Raw genomic sequence first — 21,600 nt, forward strand, 5'->3', positions numbered from 1 at the left:
GTCGCGACTCTATAAAGGACCTTTTATTCAATATTTTCCATCTGAAAGTGCATGCAAACACTAACAGAGTCTGTTAATATTATTGGGTTGTTTTGATCACAATTTCAGTCTCAAAGGCAAACCTACTGCTTGTTCAACAAAAACGTGTGTGGAAAATACAATATTTTATGCGATATATGACAAATTAGTTTTATTTGGGTCACGGCTTGTCATTAAAGTAAGGCTACAATGGTGAGGTTTTCCCTTGGTGTTTTGACGATATCGGTCCTCCACGACGCAAACTTGCCTACCCCTGCCTTAGTACCTTTAGATGTGCCATTGTTTGTAAAGAATGAAACGAAAGTGTTTTGGGCTGACAATATATTTTCATTCAGAATCTCGGTCACGATCATGGACCCTATTTTACCTCCTTTAACTGGAAGTGATGACCAGAGCACCGAGAGGAAACCTACACAAACACAGGGAGAACATGCACGATGGCCCCACCCTGTCGAGCAGTTAATATTGTCGTTCCACTGCCGTTTTGGTTCATGCAACTCCCTTAACATTGGTTTTGTAATGTATAATCCTGATCTCTATTACCGAAAAGACATTCCAAATCAAGTCATTTCAATGGATCCACTTTTTTTCCCCTTTGTACAGTGTGTGATACATTAGCCTCTTCGGGGAATAGCCCTAATTAATGGCGTGACCTGCTAACGGATAGCCCCCTTCTGTGAGTTAACATTTAGCAGTGCGCCCTCCGGAGAGACTTCTGAAGTGCATTTGATAAAAGAACAGATGACAGTGACATTAATGAGACTGTCGGGAAACCGGTTTATGTAATGGTCACAAACATGTGTCAACAGGGGTGATACAAAGCAACAAAGGAAACTTCAAAACCAAAAGAAAAGTATTGGGAGCAAAAAAAAATACATCACAGGTTGATTTACATCTGGTTTAAAACAGCTCGTATCTATGGGTTTCTCAAGGGAGGTCAAATCGGGGCCGCCGCCTTAGAAGTAATCAAAATTTAATGTCTTTTCAATAATGAAAAGTCCACACAATGACGCCCACAACAGGAAAACCTTGACTGAAACCCATGAATACAAGTTTCACGCTGCAATAAAAGGAATATTTTTGTTAAAATGACTAACACAAAATATGAATTATGTTTTTATTAGTTCTGATCAGGCAGAAATGGGTAAAAAAAGAAAATAAAGCAACTAAATCAACCCCAGATTCTTCATTTCAACCACTACCAACTCATGTAAATATTCCTTTTGTTGTAGCACTGGCACAAAATATCAATAAAATAAGTTCACCAAAGATGTCCACATTTGCAGGAGGAGAGATTTCCATCGCACTTTATTTCGGTCTAGGTGACTTGGGGCAAAAGAAAGAAAGAAAAAGTCCCATGACGCTTCCATTGGTGCAGTGGCTCGCTTGATTGTGCACTCAGATACGATGGTTGCTATGAGTCCAAAAAGTTCGTAAGTGCCACTGTTCTTCAATGTTGGATCTTCAGTTTGACTTTGACCAAATTTTCCCGCTCCCTCGTAATCTACGGCACGACAAACAAAAGAACACATTTAGAGCAAGTACAATACAATGTTTGTATTTGTATTAGTCGATTCATCACAATTATATCATAACTTTAATAGTTACAATGAGCAAACGAGCGGCAATTGTTGTTCCCGCAAGTAAGACATTTTTCTGCCGCTTCTATGGGGTCTAAAAGCTGCAAACCTTAAAGAGCTCTTTTTAAAAACACTTTGAAATGCAGGTACTTCTTGTATTAGTTTACCAGTTCATTGAGTGCACCGTGAACTGAATCCTGATTTCAAAGCATCAATCGCAAAATCAGAAAGTCAGAAAGTGAGTGAATTTGCAATGAGATTTTTTCCCCTCCAAAGTCATTCAGTATTAGTGCACAACAGTCAACAGCATGATGGCGGACAATGTGCGTCCCACAAGATTAATAGCCGTTTGACTTTTCGTAGCCCTCCTGTGAAACAACCGGAACATTGGCAAAAATCATCATTAATTGCAGTCCACACACTTCTCCGCAGTTGATTGAACAAAGTGCATTATGATGCAACATGGGTGAAAGGCTTTGTGTAAAATGTGTAATATCAGCGTTTAGACAGATCCCAGTGGTCGCATCTCTGCTGATTAAAACATGAAAGGCAAACATCAAAGATTCGTATTTTAATCATCATAAATGTATTGTAAATTACATCGCAAAAAGGAGTCGCGTATGTGGATGAATTACTTCCCATTCAGAACATCTTACTGAAAATGAACTCATTTGGATTTATGGACTTATTTAATCTGGAGTGGATGGAGGAGAGGATCTTGGTTTTATGTCGCCTGTAAGTGATAACTGCACTGTTTGGTGGCAAATTCTGATGGTTCACACTTCACTGTAATTGGTTAAATCCCCCTTTGACACTTCACTCTCCTGCCATGTCATAGCTGAACAATAGTAAAAGTGGTTTGTAAAAGCAGATAACTGTCTGTGTGTTTGAGTAAGAAATGAGAATACTGCCCTTCATATAATATACGAAGGGCAGTATTTATACACTATATATATATTTAAAAAAAAAAGACAATGTATCCGAGTACTGGCTCATCTCTCCTCAAACCTGACGAGTAACTTTCCTGGGAGCAGGACATGAGCTCGGTTTAAAGATGTTTGATCCTCATGTAAATGTAATTTGATAAACCTCAGCAAATATGGATTATCGTTGTCTAGAATTGGCCGATTGGTATCGCTGGCATGATTTATATTTCCAACTAAATAATCTAGGTCATATTAGTAAATATTCTTCACAACCAAAGACATTAAAATTCTAAGCACAAGTCAGCTCAACTCATTTTTTTGCAGAGCAGCTTTGTAGCATTGTTTGGCAGCCTAGTGGGAAAATTAATCAAAACTCAATTCATTTAAAGAGCTGTGTTGAGCAATCGTTAATTTGCTCCTAAAACATTTAAGTGTGGCTTGATTATCTGAACAAAGTGCGTCGGTGAGTGGTGGAAATTGCAGGGCTCCAAACGCGACAGGCAGAACACGCAACCACTGCTTTGCTTCAGTGAAGCAGCTCCAAAACAGCCGGCAACGTCTTAAGCATCTCCTCCGATCATCACTGCGAGGCGAAGCGGATCTTTCGCGAGGAGAGCATGCGGGGCTGTGGGTACCCAGTGACATTTCGGAGGCGAAGAAGGACATATGTGGAATTAGCCCTGGGTAATTGTGGCGGATGGAGAATGTTGGGCTTCCTGATAGCGGGGTTAGAGCAGTCCGCCTCATAATAGATCAACTCCATGCAAACACACGCACACGCTCACACAATACCCTCAGACCAGGCACTTACACTGGCAGCTGGCTTTTAATGTTTACTGAAAGAAGTGGAAACACACTGGTAAATTAACCATGCTCTCCACACAACACTGGACTAATGGATAGAAATGTTGAGTGCGAGGCGCGAGCTTTTGATTCGAAACTATGAAATACCTTCAAGGTTACGAACTGGATTAAAGTGATATAAACTGAATGGATATGTTTGGGTTCATTCATGCATGTTTGAGTAACTTTGCATGTCCAGTCGGTCTCCTTTTCAGGAACGCAGAACACTTGCCCCCCACCTGCTGATGTCATGAGGTGGTGCTTCTGTGTTCCAGTCCATAGCGTATGTAAGACGTTAACTGTTTCATAACCATGTCCCCAGGTTAGGCAAACCATATTCAAAACAACTACTGCCAAAACGGGTTTCACTAAAGTCAAAAAGCAAGGAATGTTTTTGCAACGGCTTCCTCTGAACATATTAACGTAAATTAAAAATAAAATGACATTTAAAGAAACGTCATGCCGAGTGTGTTTCATAAAAAAGGAATAAAAGTAGGACGAGAAACAGCCGTTGCTTTAGGAAGTTCGCATCATGTCGATATGCAACATTCTCAGGCCTCCGGTAGCTAGTGCTCGGAGTCTGTTTACACGGCTCCAGGAAAATGCAGCGATCACATCCTCTCGATCTGCTTTTACACATAAATGATGAGGAGTCAACAAAACCAATTTGGAACAGTGAAGCTGCAGCTGCACGCCTTTGTCACGTCAGAGGACACGATGTGCGTTGAGGAGTAAAGATATGTGCGTCTGATACCAACGTAAGGCCGTTTCGTATTGACGGAGACAGCTCCCACGAAATCTGAAGGTTTTCAGAAGGGCAAATCTGTCTTCAATGTGCTTAGGTAACCCAGGTTCTGTTTCTAACCAGTAAAACTTCCTTTAGACACCTCACTCCCCCTGTGCCAGACTTTTTTGTAAGCTCAGAATTTAGACCTGAATTACTTTGACAAGTTTTGCTACAAATAGACTACAAGATATAACACATGAAACATCAATGTTGTCTGTAAAAAGCATAATACAAGGCCTTTCAAAGAGACTGTTAGGAAGCGGCGTAACAAAAACAAAAGCTAATGTTTAAAGTGTTCCGTATTCAGCCTCTTCCTCTGTCTGTGTGACTTGAGGAAACAAACAGCCCTTGGAAAAAACAACTTCATTTTAGTGGATGCCGACAATTTGGAATAAATTCTGAGAAATCATTCGCTGCCAAACATATTTTATGTGTCGCACCGTGCAATACTTGGGGGTGAAAGTCATTTCTATGCAAAGTTGAAGTGTTTCAATTTGTGTAAGAAAGAAAGTTTAACCCACTGCTCACCACGAACAAAGACATTCTATACATGGCAACGTAACATTAGGTAAAATGACTGAAATTCAGATATCACATTGTGTTGTTACACTAGTTCAAATAAATTTAGTAGGCATGAATAAATTGTGACTTGTTGCAAGGTTTCTGACAGTTTACACTTAAAATGTAGTTATTTTTCTTACCTCATTTGCAGTTTTTTGCTTCAATCTTAGTATCCTGAACTCCAGTCATTTTAACTTTTGCAGTGTACTCGAAGCAGATCCTCACCCTTTCACTTTTGAACTCTTTTTGCCCGGTTGCCGTGGTTCCTGGGAGGAGGCGGGGTCTCGCGGCTCGGCAGGCTGATCTGCATCCTGATTGGACGCGGCTCCTGCGGGGGCGGGGCCAGAGGATGGAGACGCGGCGCTGGCCTTTAGCGTCTTCTGTAAGTTTGAAACCTGAGGGAACAGAGCACGTGAGGGGAGTGAGAGCCGTGTCCAAAGTCTATGTGGAGAGTTCCAGGTGTCACTGCAGGGAGACGCCTGAATTACACACCTCCGTTTCCACTTGAACTTTGACTTTCAGCTGACTCTCTCTGTATTGATTCGCCCGCGTGACCTGCTCCTCGATCCCACACAGCACAGCCTCGCACCCCGAACACCTAGAACACAGGATAACACACAGTGAGTGGTAGGGCTGGAAGAAAGAGTTCAAAAAAGAAAACATGACAGCAGCTGCAATCACATTTCAGAACAAATACAATTCATGCTGGACGATGTTTGGGAGGAGCATTGTTACTGACCACTCCTGTAGCGTGTTGACGATGTTGGGCAGTTCGTTGGGGCCCAAGTCCCGGCCCACGCTGCAGTCCACCTCCACCTGCTGGTTCCTCTGGTCCAGCTTGCCCTGAATGATGTCACAGTACACCGCCTCGATCAGCAGGTCCTCCAGCTCACGCACGTTCTTCAGCTCCAGCTGCTGCAGGAGCAGGGAGTACGGCAGGCACTGCAACAGGTTAAAAATGAAACACACTTTAAAACAAACAGCAACTCGTCTTGAGATTCAGGCAGGAGGACGGGACGAGATACAGCTCTTAATCCTTATGCTCAGAGGTAAAGCTGTTTAGAACCACAGAAGGGTCCGTTGAGTGAACCCAGCAAGAGGAGGCATTGTTTTTTTGATGGACAGGACTCCACCATTTTAGACTGGATTCAAACAATGAGCACTTGAGGTGACTTGCACTAGAAAAATGATGACTGGACCACAATACTGCTGATATGTTATGCTATTTCAGTTGAGTTGTTATGCTATTTCAGTTGAGTCAGTTGAGTCAGTTTATTCTATAACAAATGTAGTCGTTTTTATTATAATGCATTTAATGATAGTACTTTGCTTCTTGGAGCTTCTCCCACATGCACAGACGCTCTTGGACACAGAGTTTGTAGATGATCGTACGGTGTGGGACTCTTAAAATTGAAAAGAAACAAATTAAATTCAAACTGTTTCATTATGAGCTTGGATCTTTTCCCCAGTTGCTTCATTCATTTCGTTTTCTTTTGTTTTAAATTGCTGGTGAACATTGTATTTACGTTTGTAGTCATAGCGTTAGTCCTCATTGATTAGACCTAAGCCCGGCATTATTGATCCACGAGGGAAATTACTTGGTTGTTGTGGTTGCGTTGTTGTCCAATTAAATGCTCATACTTGTCAAAAGGCAACATACGTGTAAAAACAAAGACTGGAACACATTTATAATATTGGTCAAGTAAGTAAAGATGCAGCCCAAACAGAATGAGCTGGGCTTGGGATATCTCGGGTTTTTGATCGCACAGACAGACGACTTTAACGGTCCAGAGAAAAAGCATAGAAACATCACTTGCCTAAATGTCACTGGGAATAGAAAGGGACAGAATGATTCCTGACTGGCCCATTAGAGGCTTGGAGCTCGCGTGCAGGTAATGTTTAAAGCAGTCGACATATCAAAAAGGCGGGAGAAAAAGAACTAATGGCGGCCGAAACTTGGATTAATGTTTAAAAAAAAACGCAGATGGAGCCGGTGAGAATAATGAATCAATTATTTATCTGGAACAGGGAGAGTAAAGGGCACGGAGAGTCGGGAGGGGAGCACTACGCAGAGAAAGTGTCAATGAGAAAGAGAACTGAAAACTTTATGATGAAGAATGAAGAAACACCTCGGTATACTATAATGATTTACATATTTCTGTATTTTAAATAAGTCTTCTTTTTAAGACGGACAAAAAAACACCTGATTTACAATACCAATACCTGAAAGATCCGTGTTCACCAAGTCATTGTGATTTAGCAATTATACACTGTTATTGACAATGTAGAAGAAAAGAGAGAACTTCAACAAAAGAACAAGGTGTGTTGCATATTGATAGAATGATTTAGCCGAAAACCTGCTGAACATTAGGTCTGTGTTACAGTATCTTTCATCTTTAGACTAGATTATTTGTTAGACACATCTCTGACAACACACTCTGCACCCTGGCTTCATGTGACTTGAGGCGTGTTTGGGTGGATGTACCTCTAAGGTCTCCAGCTTTAGCGGGAAAGCGTGCTCTGTGTGGGCACACTCACAGCTATTCACAAGCGCCGCAGGTGGCTTCTAAAACTGGGTCAGAAGTTCTAAAATTCTTACATTTAATCTACTGCGACCATCCTAACTACAGTGATCGTGAAACTGGTTCATTTTAACATACCTAATTACAAGGCCAATAAGTAAATTAAACCAAAACAATCATCAAAAGTGAAGAGTGCCAGTAAAATATTTTCGATTTAAGTAAGCACAGCTAAATAAAAAACACTGAAAAAGGTCACCGTGTTTAGTCCAGACTCTGGGCACCAGCAGGAGACCAATCCCTGAGGTTGGTTCAAATGACACAAATGTCTTTAACGCTTGGCCATGGAGAGACTGTGTTTGTGTCTGTGGAGACTAAAGAGCTGCTAATTGGTGCTGGAAGTGAAGGTAATGCGAGATCACAGGCTCAGGTCAACCTCGCTGCTGCTCCGGGGCACGTCTTACTTAGGCAAACAGAGGAGAGAGGAGAGACGGGAGCACAGCGCACCTTGAGGTTGGACGCCAAGCTGATGATGGACAGGTGCCGCAGTTTATTCCTTTGTGCCGGGGTCAGCTCTGGCAGTGAGGCCGCTCGCTCTGTGGAGGAACAGAAGGCAAAAGATCAAAGTTGGTGGAAAACAAACCGGGGATTCAGGTCAGGGAGCCAGGCGGTTTCTGTATCTAAATATTCAAAATGCATTTCTAAACAAGAGTTACGGGTAAGTAAGAATTTGAATCAAAGCCTATAGAGGGAATGCTTTCAAAGAGTGTTGTATTTTGTTTACATTGTGTTCATGCAAATTTGGCCTCTGTTGCAAATTCCTTCAAATACTTATTGTCATGGGAGAAAAGTTTTGAATCGAAGTCTAAAGCATTAGAATTAGCTGATGCTTAGTTTAAAAGGGACTACACAGAGTTTAAAAATGTTAAAATTATGCATTTTCCTCCCCCCACATGTTCCAACAATGTCCTAATGTGTAGAATGAGCCCAGACCTGTTCATTCACCACAACCGCCTCTAAAATCCTGCACTGTCACTCAAAAAGGTGTCAATTCGGTCCGAAGTGCCATCATGCACGAGCTTAATATAGAAGGTGCAGTTACACGTATGACCTGAGGTGGCAGTAGTGAGTATAAAATGGCTAACTTGCATCAAACCCCTTTAAAGGTTTTACACCAAGAGCACCTTAAGATATTACACAGAGCAGATCGGACATTTTCCCACTATTTACACCGCCTTAAGAGTTCTTCAGAGCTGATGTAACAAGTGATTTTTCTACATTGTGAGATTGATAAAGTCCTATCTTATAAACTGCAATTATAGTCCAGACACTGCAAAAACAACAATTTCCATCTTATTACCTTCTAATCTTTAAATATCTTCCAAACACTCATTTCCGCATCACCTTCCTCTTGCTTTAGTTCGCAGAGAAGGCGCCTCTATTCAAACACACTCCTCCAGACACAAAGTTACCCAAAGACGAGCACAGGTGAGCGTGTAGCTGTTTAAGCAGTCACATTACACAAAGTAAGTACGCAGCCGCTGTGTTTCCGTGGCGACAGGCCGCTCTGACAGCCCCTCGACAGGATGTGCAAGTAAAGTATGTTCCCTATTGGCATGGCTCCGAAAAGAAAACTAGGGAGAAAAAAAAATAAGAAATTAAAGTAGGCTACACTATTTTTCCAGGCGATTGGGAAGATGTTCGGAATAAAATTAGACGTAATTAGCATTCCAGTTCTGGTTATGAAATCCCACGGCCCAAATTCAGAGAAACCGCTGCCCACGGAGACAATAGGAAATCCAAAAGTTTCCTGGCGGTGGTACCTGGGTACTACCTGGAGTCTCATGAAGTGTTTTTTAAAGGCTTGCAGTTCATAATTAAGGAGAGCTTTTGAGGCAGGATCCTATTATTTATTTACACAGTGCTGCCTGACACCGCCTGCAGTACCTTTGTAGTCGCAGTAGGTTCCATAGGCAAAGAGGTTGAGGAGCTGGTACACCGGAGCGTGAGGGCCATTCTCCAGCTGAAACAAAGAGTTTGACAAGCTTAATATCGTGTCTGGAAGTCTAAATCCTATGAAAATTAAAGTTCAGTCTTAAGTGTTTTGAACATTACTTTCAAGAATAGTTTCTCAGTCATGTTTAAAGCATTTTCTGAAGCCTGAAACATTTGCAAAGAGGAAATGGATCTGACATTTGAGAAAACGCATTTTCACAGTTTCTCCCAATGTGATTTCTAACACCAGTGCTGTGTCTAATGTTTTAGTGTAAAAGAGCATGCTGGTCTCAATATGACAGAAGCCTCACGCCCATAAAATTCATTTAACTCAGGTGTTGATTGGAAGAAAGGGAGTCATTTACATATTCACATTTACATATTATTTTGGTAAATTCCACACATTTTGTGAACTAAAAACAATAATAAGTCATCTTGACTTGGACTTCCTATTTCCAATGCAGTTCTACGTGTGCCATTGTGTGTAATGAAGAACTCACCTCTTTAACATTGGGCAGCTCTAAAATGTCTGAAAACACGTAGAGTCCTGGGGTCTCGAGCATAGAGCTGACAGCCTGAGCCAGAGCCGAGCCGGACAGTGACAGGAGCTGCTCCACCTCCATCTGAGGACACACACACACACACGAGTCAGGACAGGCACCTTTGACACACTCTTAAAGGTGCAACTCAAGCACTTTTCGAGCACCTTTGTGTGGTACTTTCTTTATATTTTCCGCTGCCTTACAACAAGATTCACTCCACTCATGGCAGTATTCTATAATTCATACACAGTGTGCCTGGTGAGGCATCACCCAATTCTTGATTCATTCATTTTCTTTCATTTGTTTACTTATTTCAGGCAAACACATTCAACACAAAAATAAGCTCCAATTTTGCCTGAAAGGGAGAGGGAAGAAGAAAACTTATTTAATCCCACCCACATTTCTCATCAATATTACAGTGACTTTCACCGTTACATCCGCCATTTGGTCCAGCAAACTATATAGACTCAAACTGATTAGCAATCATATTTACAACAACATTAATCAATCAGTCCCTGAAACTAGAGTGATCGATCATGGTGGCGATACCATAGGTAACAGATTGTTATTACATAGAAACATTTAACACCAACAATGGTAAGAAACATATACCAACAATGGTAAGGAAACAAAAGCACACATCATCGCTTGTAGACAAAATATGAATGTAAAATTTAAGACCCACTCGCTCTATATTGTGACCAAACCCGATGTTTAAATCTGTGGATAGTTTGACATTGCTTGAGTTGTATCCAGTTTGTTACAAAGTTGTTCGTTAGCCGGTAAAAATTAGTTGAACGCTTTATGTATGAATATTGACGTGAAAAAATGTACAAGATCTTTTAATTTGAGCAACTTTGACAGAATAAACTTTGGTTGAATTTACAAATCATCATATTTCTTTCACTAATTCCATTTATTAGGACACTCACACTTCATTGTAATTGGTTAAATCCTTCTTGCCGAGATCTGTGAAATTGCGATAGTGCAATAAGTCACATATCATGCCCTTTTTTCCCAAATGCACTGTTTCATAAGCAACACACTAACATGCAGCTCCATTCAGTGTTAAATCTTCATCTTTTATAACAGTGTTTTTCAACTATTTTTAGTCACGAGTCTCAGAAGAACAACCGCTGGTGAGTATAACCCCAAAGGGCACATTTTCAGACTACATAGAAAATGTGCCTCGCATTAAAGCTGGTGACCACATGAAATGATCCACAGTTTTAGAAAAGTATTAATGCATAAATGACTGCACAAAAGGCTTCTTACAAAATAATGGTTTGGTTATGGTTACATCCCATCAAGTACCGATTTGCTCCCAACAGTTAGACAAATGGTTGAAAACATAACTATAGAAACCACATGATTAGAGTCACAGAGGATTACTACCTTATGACATCAGCAGGTGGCAGGTAAGCATTACCAGCTCTTGAGAAGGAGACGGACTGAATTAAATTTGCAGCATTACTAAAGCATGAATGGATAAAACACAGCACAAGTCCAGGTATCGTAACAGCAGCTCATGAAGGCAATTGGGCATAATATGAGCCCTTTAAAAGGTATTAAACGCCATTAAGAAAAAAACTAATTTCAATCGACCTTGAATAAAATAACAGAAGACACATGGAGTGTCTCAGTTATTGGGCCACTTGAAGAAATATTGATGCATGCAACAAGTGTAACGAATGCGAAGTAGGGCATGTATATTCATAAAAGCTCATTACCAGCGAAGGAAAACTGTAGCTGAGGGCAACACTGGAATAATTACCAACGCAGTCACATGAATCTGCCCGAGCCTGGAGCAGATGTATGTGGACAAAAACATTATATATTCAAATGAAATTAAAATAAAACCACATTATACTACGCTGCAATATTACTTTTTACCAAACTTTACCTTTTAATCTTTGAAGTCATTTCCCTCATCCATTAAAAAAAAAAAACTAATTGTGTTTTGGTTGATTCACTCATGCGTGTTTGGCATGTCTGCAGGCTCTCAGTCGTCCACACAAGTCTTTGAACAATCTTGCATATTCAGTCTATTGTCTTTGAGCTCAAACCACCCCTCCGTTGTCGGACTCATTCTGATCATTTCAGCCCTCAAACTGCCTGCAGCACAATCCATGACTTGTTTATATACTGGAGGAGAAAAGTCCAGGCTTTTTTACACGCTGAGAAATTATCTGCTGTTTTTCGTACACATTATTCTACGTTAATGTCAAATAACACCAATGCTTCTGGGCCCGAAAACCATTTTCAGCTGTGCTCACATTTACTATAAAGTATCAGCGTGCATTTTAGCCCCAAACAGGCTTAATGTAATTGACAAGAATCCTGGACTAGAGGCACAACGCAACTTCTGTTTTGTAGCTGGATTAGTCTTGTTTTGTTACTTGAAGACGTTTTACAAATAAAATCATAGCCAAAAGTTTGTGCAAGTAATTCTGTTAAATTCCTAGTGGATTTAGACGGCCAATAATACAGGGACAATAGACATATGTTCTCCCACAGGAGCTCCCCAAAGAGGATAATCACTAATGACCAGATGAGACAGCATGTGGTGCAGTCAGACAATTAACCCACACCTGTCTAATGGTCAACAGCGTAGAATTAAATGTCTGCTTTACAAACTTTCTTGGAAGCTACTTTTACAACGCAAACGCTTTTTTCCCCAACGTAAAAAATAAACTACAAAATATAATTAGTAAAAATGCAGTGAAACTATTCAGCAGCACATCAAGCAAGCAATAATAAACACCATACTTGTTTGTTTGTTATTCTCTCTGTTACTATAAGAGACAGTTAATATGTCATCAAATGTTCTGAGTCCTGGCCCATGCATCTGCTGCTCATTGAGATTCTCCCCAGCTTCAGATCGAAAATGTGCTTAGAGAATCAAAAAGAAAAAACACTTCAATAAATGATAAAGGCACAGGGCTCGAAGAAGAAAAACAAATGTAATTGAATGTGGCAGAAGTGAGCAGCTGCTATACATCAGGCCTTCACCTGCCTCCGACGCTTCAGCTGAGTTTAGAGATGATGAACGAACGCTAACCTCAACAATCAAACACCAATTCATCACTTACTTTGTTTCAGCGCGACAAACTACAGCTTATTGAAGACATGACAATAGAATATATTACAATTATGGAAAATGCCAAGTAGTGAGAAGGTATTTACTTCGTGCAAGTCTTTTTTTTTAGACGCAAGAGAGCCTGGGCCTATGTAACTTTATGATTCAGGCAAAGTTTTTCAAAACTTCATTCATTGACTTGGTGCAGCGTCTGTCTATCACACGCCTAACTGTTTACTATAAATAATATTACTAATGAGAGTGTTGTGGAAATAAATCAATTTACCGTTAATTTTTCACTTTGTTTTAATTGCAAAGATGTATTCATAAACGATCAAAACGACCCGAGAATAGCTTCCTTTTCCATTAGTTCCATATTAAACTACGCATTTATGAGAATGTGGCATCGAAACAAGGAAACCAATAGAGTTTGGGAATATGACGTCATATCGCTAAGCATAATGGGATTAGCAGCAATTATAAACTAATGGAGATTTTAAAAGTTAAAATACTGGAGATATTGTTCACATTATAACACTTGGACACCACAGTAGTGTAATAAATGTATTTACCAGCAGTAACTCAGCAGCTAATGGAGTTGTTCCATGGCTTTTTTCTCCTGTTTTTATACTGTTTTTGCTAATGTTAGTCAATGGAAATGTATGCTAACAGCTGCAAAGATGGCGGATCTCCATGGTAACTGTGGAATATCCCGAACTCTATTAATCTCAAGTAATTAATTATGATAATATAACAAACAATTAAAAACAATTAATTTATAATTATCTCAAATGTAGTAGTACATTTAGATATATTTCTTCCTGATCATACAAACATTTTCATGAGCACAACCTGAATAATAAATAATTCATTTTAGGCACTTGAAATATCTTCCACATATAATCTAACTTTTCCTCTTGATATAGTCACAGTATTGTTACAGCTCTCTAAATTTTAGAAGAGCAAAACAATTACACTCACCGTAGTGCCTTGGGTAAGGCACTACGTAAGGCAAAATAGCAAAAAGGTAAAACGCTACCTTTCTGGGATGATACGCCAGGCTGAATTCATGCTAGCGTCAGTAGCCTGCTAAAACGTAATTAAATCGACAACTTTCTCTTGCAATTTTAACCTAAGAATAAAACATAATAAACTGCAAGGTGCTCTGTTGCAACTCTGTCTTCGAGCACAGTTAATATTTTATTCACGATATTTTCTTTAAGTCCATTTAGCCCAGCTTTGCGACAAGCATCAGAGCTAGCTTACGTTAATTCCACAGAAGCGGTTAGCATTGCTCGCTAGGGCCTCGCTTCATTTAATGATTTTCCAAACTCCAACTTATTAAATGAATTCTGCAAGAAGATCCAGAACCGGCTGCGATCAATAAACACTTGCTTAACATTGTGCATTATGATGATATATCGAAGAAATTACCTTGTTGTATCGGGTTTTAGCCGTTAGCTTCTCCCGGTTTTGCCACTTCCGTCGTCAGGTTGTCAGCTCTAGAACGACAACACAGCAACGCGCTTTCTGATTGGCCAGTTCACAGGAAGAGGGAAGGAACTGAAATGTAGTTCGGTATAATTTTATTTTTTTCATGGTAAATATTTCACCGTTTTTTCTTTTGTTGTATATTATATTATTATTAATAGTATTATTGTGTATTATATTTCATTGTGTTGTATTCAGTGTATTTATCTATCAACAACAACAAAAAGAGGGAGCGCTGTATAAAGAGCATAAGACTGTACAGCACCATCTAGTGACTGTGTCAGTGAACTCAGCGTAAAACCTGAGAATATTCTTGAATAATTTAATTTGACTGGTGACAAGACATCTGAATCTGATCCTAGTGAATGTACTGTTTATCAAATCTAATGTTCTACAGTAGTCACTTAAGAAAACGTTATCACACTATTTCATATTTTCTCAAATTCATCATTAGCCAACATGGCAATCAGGAATATAGGTTTATTGTTTTGTTTGTTAAAACAGTGTACTTTTAATTCTTTTCTGAAACCAGCAGCTTTGTTATCAGATTGTGAGGTAATAAGGCTGTTGCAATGAACATGTGTTTTCCCTCGCAGTCCTTATTCAACTACAGCGCTGAGAGATTTATATTCTTGCAAACAGTGAAGTAGGCTTCTTGCCAGTCCTTACTCCGTGTTGCTTGGAAACAGCAGGTTTAAAGTTGTAACATGGGTGAAGCTTGGCGTGTTTATTCAAGGAGAGTATATAATCAATGCATAGTGCCACTGTAGAAAAATTGATTGAGCTTTATTGAACAATAAAGTATGTAAATGTGCTGCAGTGCCAGTGAGCACACTATGGCGGTTGTTGGTTCAGTCCTCACTATTTGTCTCAAATGTCTTGGCTATGTCACTGGTGTGGAATGAATTTGTGTTTTAAACTGTTGTCTGCCCTAAAATGCAGAACAAACATGCTTTGTGACTCTCTCACAAATAAAAAGTGAAATATTTTTTTCTTAAGTTACCAAAAGAAACAAGTGTGATATTTTCATGATAGAAACTTTCCACATATGACAGCTACCAGTCAAGATCTAACAATGCCTTGAATGTTGCAAGCTCTTTTTCTTTCTCGGCTGGAAGTGAAAGTACTGATGAAGAGTCCAGGAGCGCAGACGAATACATGAGGACAGTTATTTCCTTAATGTCCTCAACTCATTGCAGCTAATGTCGGCGCAGTCAACAGTCGGTGGATCCCAGCAAGGTTTTTATTGCACCACTTGCAGAAGTAATCAAGTTTGGATGAGCTCCCCGGCGGCTGTGGGAAATTATCATTTAAAATAGCAACTTGGGGTATATCCATTGGCCGATATTTCTTCTCATTATGCCGGTAGTTTCCGTCATTTTGAGATGAAGTCTATTGTAAGGTCATCCCAATGCAATGCAAACACCAAGGCCTTTTACATTAAATTTAAAGACAGAGGATTTTGTTTTCTTACCTAGTGTTTCTAATTAGCATTGGGTTTGCGTCAATCAGCCCTAGGGCAGCTGTTGGTGGTTTGGAAACTATAGGAGAAATATATAGATATAGGCTACTGCCAGCACTATGGGAAACTCATCAATTCTGTTCAGAGTAAAGTCAATTCAAGCCATTATGATGATGATGATGATGATGATTATGGTTGTTATTATTATTATCTACACAGCAAGTAAGATGCCCATCCACAAACAACATTTTTTTTTAATTTAACCACGTAGAGGACTGATGCAAAGTACAGCAAAAGTTCGGGCACCCCTGTGAATTTTCATGATTTTCCTTTGTAAATCATTGATATAAATATATCATATAGGAGACACACACAGTGATATTTGAGAAGTGAAATAAAGTTTATATGATTAATGGAAAGTGTACCTCCTCCTTTTGCAGAAAAAAACAGCCTCTAAAAGCTTTCTATAGCTTCCAATTAGAGTCTGCATTCTGGCGGAAGGTATTTTGGACCTTTCTTCTTTACAAAACAACTCCAGTTCAGTCAGGTTTGATGGTTTCTGAACATGGACAGAAATCATCAATTAAATCATCAAATTAAAGCAGGATTACTAACACATCATCAGTAGAGTAAAACTAACCTGTCTCACGATGGTCTAAACCCAGCTCACGTTCCAGACGACCAATGATTTATAAAGGAAAATCATAAACATTTACAGGGGTGCCCAAACCTTTGCATATGCATACTCTGTGTCTCTATTAAAAACAAAAGGAGAGAAACTATATCCTAAATTTATTCGTGTTGAGTTTGAAAGAACAGTCCCTACAGCACTGATTTACACTGGCAATAAAATTGGCGGTGGCTCAATGAAATCTCAAGTTAATTTCCAGCATGTGATTTAGCAAAAGGATTTAGAGAAAGACTTATTGTAGAACAATCTTTTGTCTTAGTTAAGTGCACATATTTCATGGCTTCAGTGGCTGTTTAAAGACCACAATTACCTCTATTCTTCCTCCAAGACCCAATTGCTGTGCAAAGTTATCTCGGCATTTGACAGACAATATAGATAAGATAAGAAACAAAAACTTTAGTGAATAGTGGACGAAATATTGAGCCAATATGAATGAACAAAAATAATAATTAGGTGCATTTGTAGACAACCAAGGATGCAATAAATAATGATTTTCTATTACCAAATACTTAATTAGAAAGGTAACAATTTTCTGGTCAGAATAAGCGTTGTTTTCAGATAATGATTATGCATGATGGGAGAGAAGACAGATGTGATAGATGAAGCATATAGAGCCCCCATAGAGTCGTGTTTGTTAAATGAAAGAGTATCTTCCCAGACACATTATGAGCTACCACAGACTGTATGCCCCATGGGAGAAATATTTCATAATCATGGACTTATGTGCTGCTTCTATTACGTGGTCCCTACTGGACTGGAGAGAGCGCTTTATCTTTTCTATTGCCAATTAAAGGTGTCCAATCCCACTCTCAGCTGAAGTTAAGTGAGAATGATCAAGAAAGTGCTTTTTTTATTCTTTAATTTGCTCTTTCTACATTTAAAATAAGGGCCATTCATTTTTCTATCACGTTTAAATGCGATTTCCTGTGAAGCAGAAATGAAGTGACTCATGTTTCATTTACTGTATGTGGAAGATATAAGGCTTTGATCAAGTACTGTAATTTAAGCATTTCAGCCATAAATAGAAAAGCAAACTTAAATCTCATTATAGGGGTTATTATTAGTGGAAAATACATACATATATTTTAATAATGTCTCTTTATTGTGAGTGGGCTTGCCTCTCCTCAGACTTTGTTGGGGGAGCAGACGATGTTCTTCCTGTGGCAGCTGAGGAAACTCAAGCTGCCGACCAAGATGTTGGTGCGGTTCTACACGGTCGTCATCGACTCCATCCTCACTTCCTCCATTACCGTGTGGTACCGCGGCGCCACAGCCCAGCACAGGTATCGACTGAGAGGGTGACCTGGACGCACCTTGGACACGGACTATTCAACCCTCTCTTAATGCATCTGTACATTTGTATACATTCATGCTGTTGTCCTGTGTTAAATTGTTATTTTATCATATTGTATCTATTTTTATGCATGCCCTTTTAGTTTTAAAGTTTGTATAGTCTACTACTATCGAGATCGGGTGAGGAGCTCAGTTACCTGCGAAGGAGCTCGGAGTAGAGTCGCTGCTCCGTCATGTCAAAAGGAGCAGCTGAGGTGGCTTGGACATCTGTTTCGGATGCCTCCTCGTCGCCTCCCGCGGGAGGTGTTCCAGGCATGACCTAGTGGGAGGAGGCCTCGTGGAAGGCCCAGGACACGCTGGTGGGACTATGTCTTCGAGCTGGCCTGGTGTCGCCTCGGGGTCCCCCCAGAACAGCTGGAGGTGTGCGTAGATCGGGAAGCCTGGGCGACCCGGCCCCGGATAAAGCGGAAGAAAATGGATGGATGGATGGATAGTCTATTATTTGTGTCTACCACAAGTTTTATATTTCATGTTTCAAGTTGCACGTTTGCACCGAAGAAAATCCCTCCAGTGAAATCCATTCTGATTCTGATTCTGAGCTCATCTTCACATAGATGCTGCTGCCTTGCTTTGACTACAGGAAACACGGTATTTAAACACAGGAGTGTGTCATCTAACCCAAAACATTTACATTAGGAGCATCAAGCATGTTTGGTAATTGCAGAATGTTTATTTAAGTCTCAGTGGCTCTTGTAGCAACATAGTGTAACCTGGACTGTTCGGTAGTGTGGCTCTAAAGTTATCAGTTACTCCCTAAGCCTGCACAAAACAACAAAAATAAAAAGCAAACAATAACATGTTGACAATACAAATGACGATCTCAGACGTTTGTATTTGTATTTGTACTTATATGTGTAAGCAACAGTGACAGATAGGATCAAACATGTCCTAGAGTCTGTGTTGTCATTACAGGGCAGTGAGTAGCAGGCTGGTGTGGAGGCAAAAAGCCGATAAGCATCATACCGCTGTCCCAGTGAGCCTGATTAGAGCTGTGCTGGCTGTCTGGTCTCCACTTTGAATCCCCGAGAGCAGAGCACGAGGTTCAGGAGTGTCTGACCAGAGAAGACCTCTGCACTGAAGCATTATCCAGCAGCAGCTAATGACAAAGGTGAGACCGCATCGGAGTCCATCAAAGATAAGACACGATAGAACTGTTCTGATCCCTCTGTGGAGAAAGTCACTTGTTAGATAAATCCCCTTAGACTTGACAAAAGAAGACATGGAGGAGCACTGGTTTTACATTTCAAAGTCCAGCCACCCAAATCTAAGGAATGAAAAGGAATAGAATGGAGGTAACTATAGTTCATTAACAGAAAAGTTTGAACAATAGAGTCGACTTGTGTGACATTCTTACCTATCAGGACTCAAACCTATTGGACCTATTTGCTGTGAGGTGTGACTGGTTTGGTGTCACACAGACTACATTATTTCCAGCCCCAATAAAAAGGAACTCTTTCATCAGATTTTTGAATTAGCTGAACCGCGAGGCAGCTTTGGTGATACTTCATGACACATTGTCTTTTCTTTTCTCCCTCCACTGTAGACTGCGCACCCCCTTTGCTCCTTCAGGGCCTCAGTATCTCCATCCCCGCGGGGCAATTTTTCTCCTTGAAATTATATTTGTCCCTGCTGCTGGTTGATTTATCGAGGCCTGTCCCGGTGGCTGTAACACGGCTGCAGAGGAGCAGAGGACTGCTGAGACTTATTATTGGACTTATCGAACCAAACGTGCAAAAATCACAAAGGCTATTACCGTGTTTAGATAATAACGTAGCCTGCAAAGGACTAAATAACTGGTTTCCAATTGTCTGATTATAAAACAGGAGCTAACATAGACCTCTGCTAACAAAATTGTGCTGTGCCAGAACTTTGAGTTCTAGTTAATAATACTTGGATCTTTACTACGATCCATTATTGTTAATGATCTTTTTAAAAATTTTAGATTATCTCCGTGAAAACTGAGAAAACCAGAGGGTGAACATTAACCTCTTAACCCCCACCTTAACCGAGCACATTTTCTCCAGTTTGACTTTACCCAAATGTAAAAAGCTTCTTGAAAAAAGTGTCAAAAAAGCGACAAAAACAAGACGTAAATTAGGATGAAAAAGCTGAAAAAAAGCAGCAAAAGAGCAACATAAACACAACAATATAGGATGGAAGGAAGGGATGAAAAAGCAACAAAACAGATAACATGAAAGATGACAAAACAGATGACAAAAACACAACAAAAAAACGTGACCAAAAAGTGATTAAAAAAAGCATCAGAAATGCAGGTCTTAGCTTTGAAATGCTGCTCCAGTGGAGGTCGTTTTTAGATTTGGGTAATGTGCTTGGTTAAAGGGACTAGATGCAAGTTTGCCATTTTATGCTCACTACTGCAACCTCAGGTCATACATGTAACTGCACCTTCGATATTAAGCTCGTGCATAACGGCAATTCGGACCCGAAGTAACAACTCTCTGAGTGACAGTGCAGGATTTTAGAGGCAGTTGTGGTGAACAGGTCTGAGCTCATTCTACACATTAGGACATGGCTGGAACATGTTGTAGGGGGAGGAAAATACTTAATTTTAACATTTTTAAACTCCACACCCCATCCATCCACTTTAAGTCACTATTGGTTTCCCAAAGAAAGGCCTCACATGTTCCAGAAAGCAAACTTTTGATCTTCCTTGGGGCAGGCACGCTACAGCCACCAAGCCCAAAAAGGTTTTGGAGGTTGTTTCGCCACTTATTCAGTTCTGTTATATTTATTCAGAAAGTTTTGCAAAAATGCTTTGTCTATTTTTTACTCATATTGAATAATCCAGATTTTTATTTTTTTTAGAATTGGACTCTCTTCCTTATTGGTGTATATTGTCACAAGCAAAAAGGACATTTGACGCTTGAGCAGTGGGTAGGCACGGTATACTCATGTAAATTATGCTACAATGGCAGAAAGCGTCTCAAATACATAAATATTTTGACATTAATTACAGTTCTAAATCCAGACCAGTGATGGGAACATTGGTGCAACATGCAGCGAGCTGTTTGACATGTTTTTATAGTTGATCATAGGCGGCTGACACATATGCAAACAGTGGATGCTTTCCTGTAATTGGTTTGGCCTGAATAATAAAACTTGAAGACGCCAAGCAGATGACAATTGCAAAGGGAGTAGGATGCCAAGACGATATGGGGAATCTGACAGGGAGTTGGCACTTCTGTGTGGGCATCTGGTGCCTGTGTGTGTGTGTGTGTGAGAGAGAGAGAGAGAGAGAGAGAGAGAGAGAGAGAGAGAGAGAGAGAGAGAGAGAGAGAGAGAGAGAGAGAGAGAGAGAGAGAGAGAGAGAGAGAGGGGAGATAAAAAGATGGAGAGAGAGGAAGAGGGGGGGAAAGAGACAGAAAGAGAGAGAAGGAGGGAGAGAGAGGGGGGGAAATAGAGAGAGAGGGAGAGAGACAGAGAGAGAGAGAGGGAGGGAGAGAAAGAGGGACAGAGAGAGAGAGAGAAGGAGGGAGAGAGAGGGGGAAGATAGAGAGAGAGAGAGAGGGGGGAGGGAGGGAGGGAGGGAGGGAGGGAGGGAGGGAGGGAGGGAGGGAGGGAGGGAGGGAGGGAGGGAGGGAGGGAGAGGAGATAGAGAGAGTCAAACAGAGAGAGGAGGAGTGGGTGATTGTCAACACATGCTTTTTATAAATAACAGACCCTTCAGAAAGTCTAATTTAGAATGAGTGCTGTAAATCAGTGCAGCGACAA

General features: G+C 40.3%; 2 protein-coding genes across 3 annotated transcripts in view; one reads left to right on the top strand and one right to left on the bottom strand.

The window, feature by feature from the left end:
* pianp (PILR alpha associated neural protein) overlaps window positions 1-18,893 on the top strand; it is a 61,430-nt gene extending 42,537 nt beyond the window's left edge. The window contains exon 6 of the mRNA XM_079561378.1: window positions 18,781-18,893. Coding sequence (XP_079417504.1) covers window positions 18,781-18,886 — 106 coding nt within the window. The 3' untranslated portion in view covers window positions 18,887-18,893. The remainder of the gene's footprint in view (window positions 1-18,780) is intronic.
* cops7a (COP9 constitutive photomorphogenic homolog subunit 7A) lies at window positions 570-14,386 on the bottom strand. 2 transcript variants are annotated; one of them, XR_013793102.1, is made up of 8 exons: window positions 14,306-14,386; window positions 9,751-9,873; window positions 9,203-9,278; window positions 7,763-7,851; window positions 5,476-5,678; window positions 5,229-5,334; window positions 4,877-5,131; window positions 570-1,543 (listed from the first exon to the last, which is right to left on the bottom strand). XR_013793102.1 is itself a non-coding variant. In XM_079561089.1 (8 exons), the coding sequence occupies exons 2-8, from the start codon at window positions 9,871-9,873 to the stop codon at window positions 1,504-1,506; spliced, it is 807 nt and encodes a 268-aa protein (XP_079417215.1). In that variant the 5' UTR covers window positions 14,306-14,386; the 3' UTR covers window positions 585-1,503. The 2 variants fall into 2 exon arrangements, 1 of the variants encoding a protein (XP_079417215.1); XM_079561089.1 differs by having other exon boundaries at window positions 585-1,543; window positions 4,962-5,131.
* Window positions 18,894-21,600: the final 2,707 nt, after the last annotated feature.

Source organism: Gobius niger (genome assembly GCF_951799975.1).
Source record: "Gobius niger genome assembly, chromosome: 8".
Classification (NCBI taxonomy): Eukaryota; Metazoa; Chordata; class Actinopteri; order Gobiiformes; family Gobiidae; genus Gobius; species Gobius niger.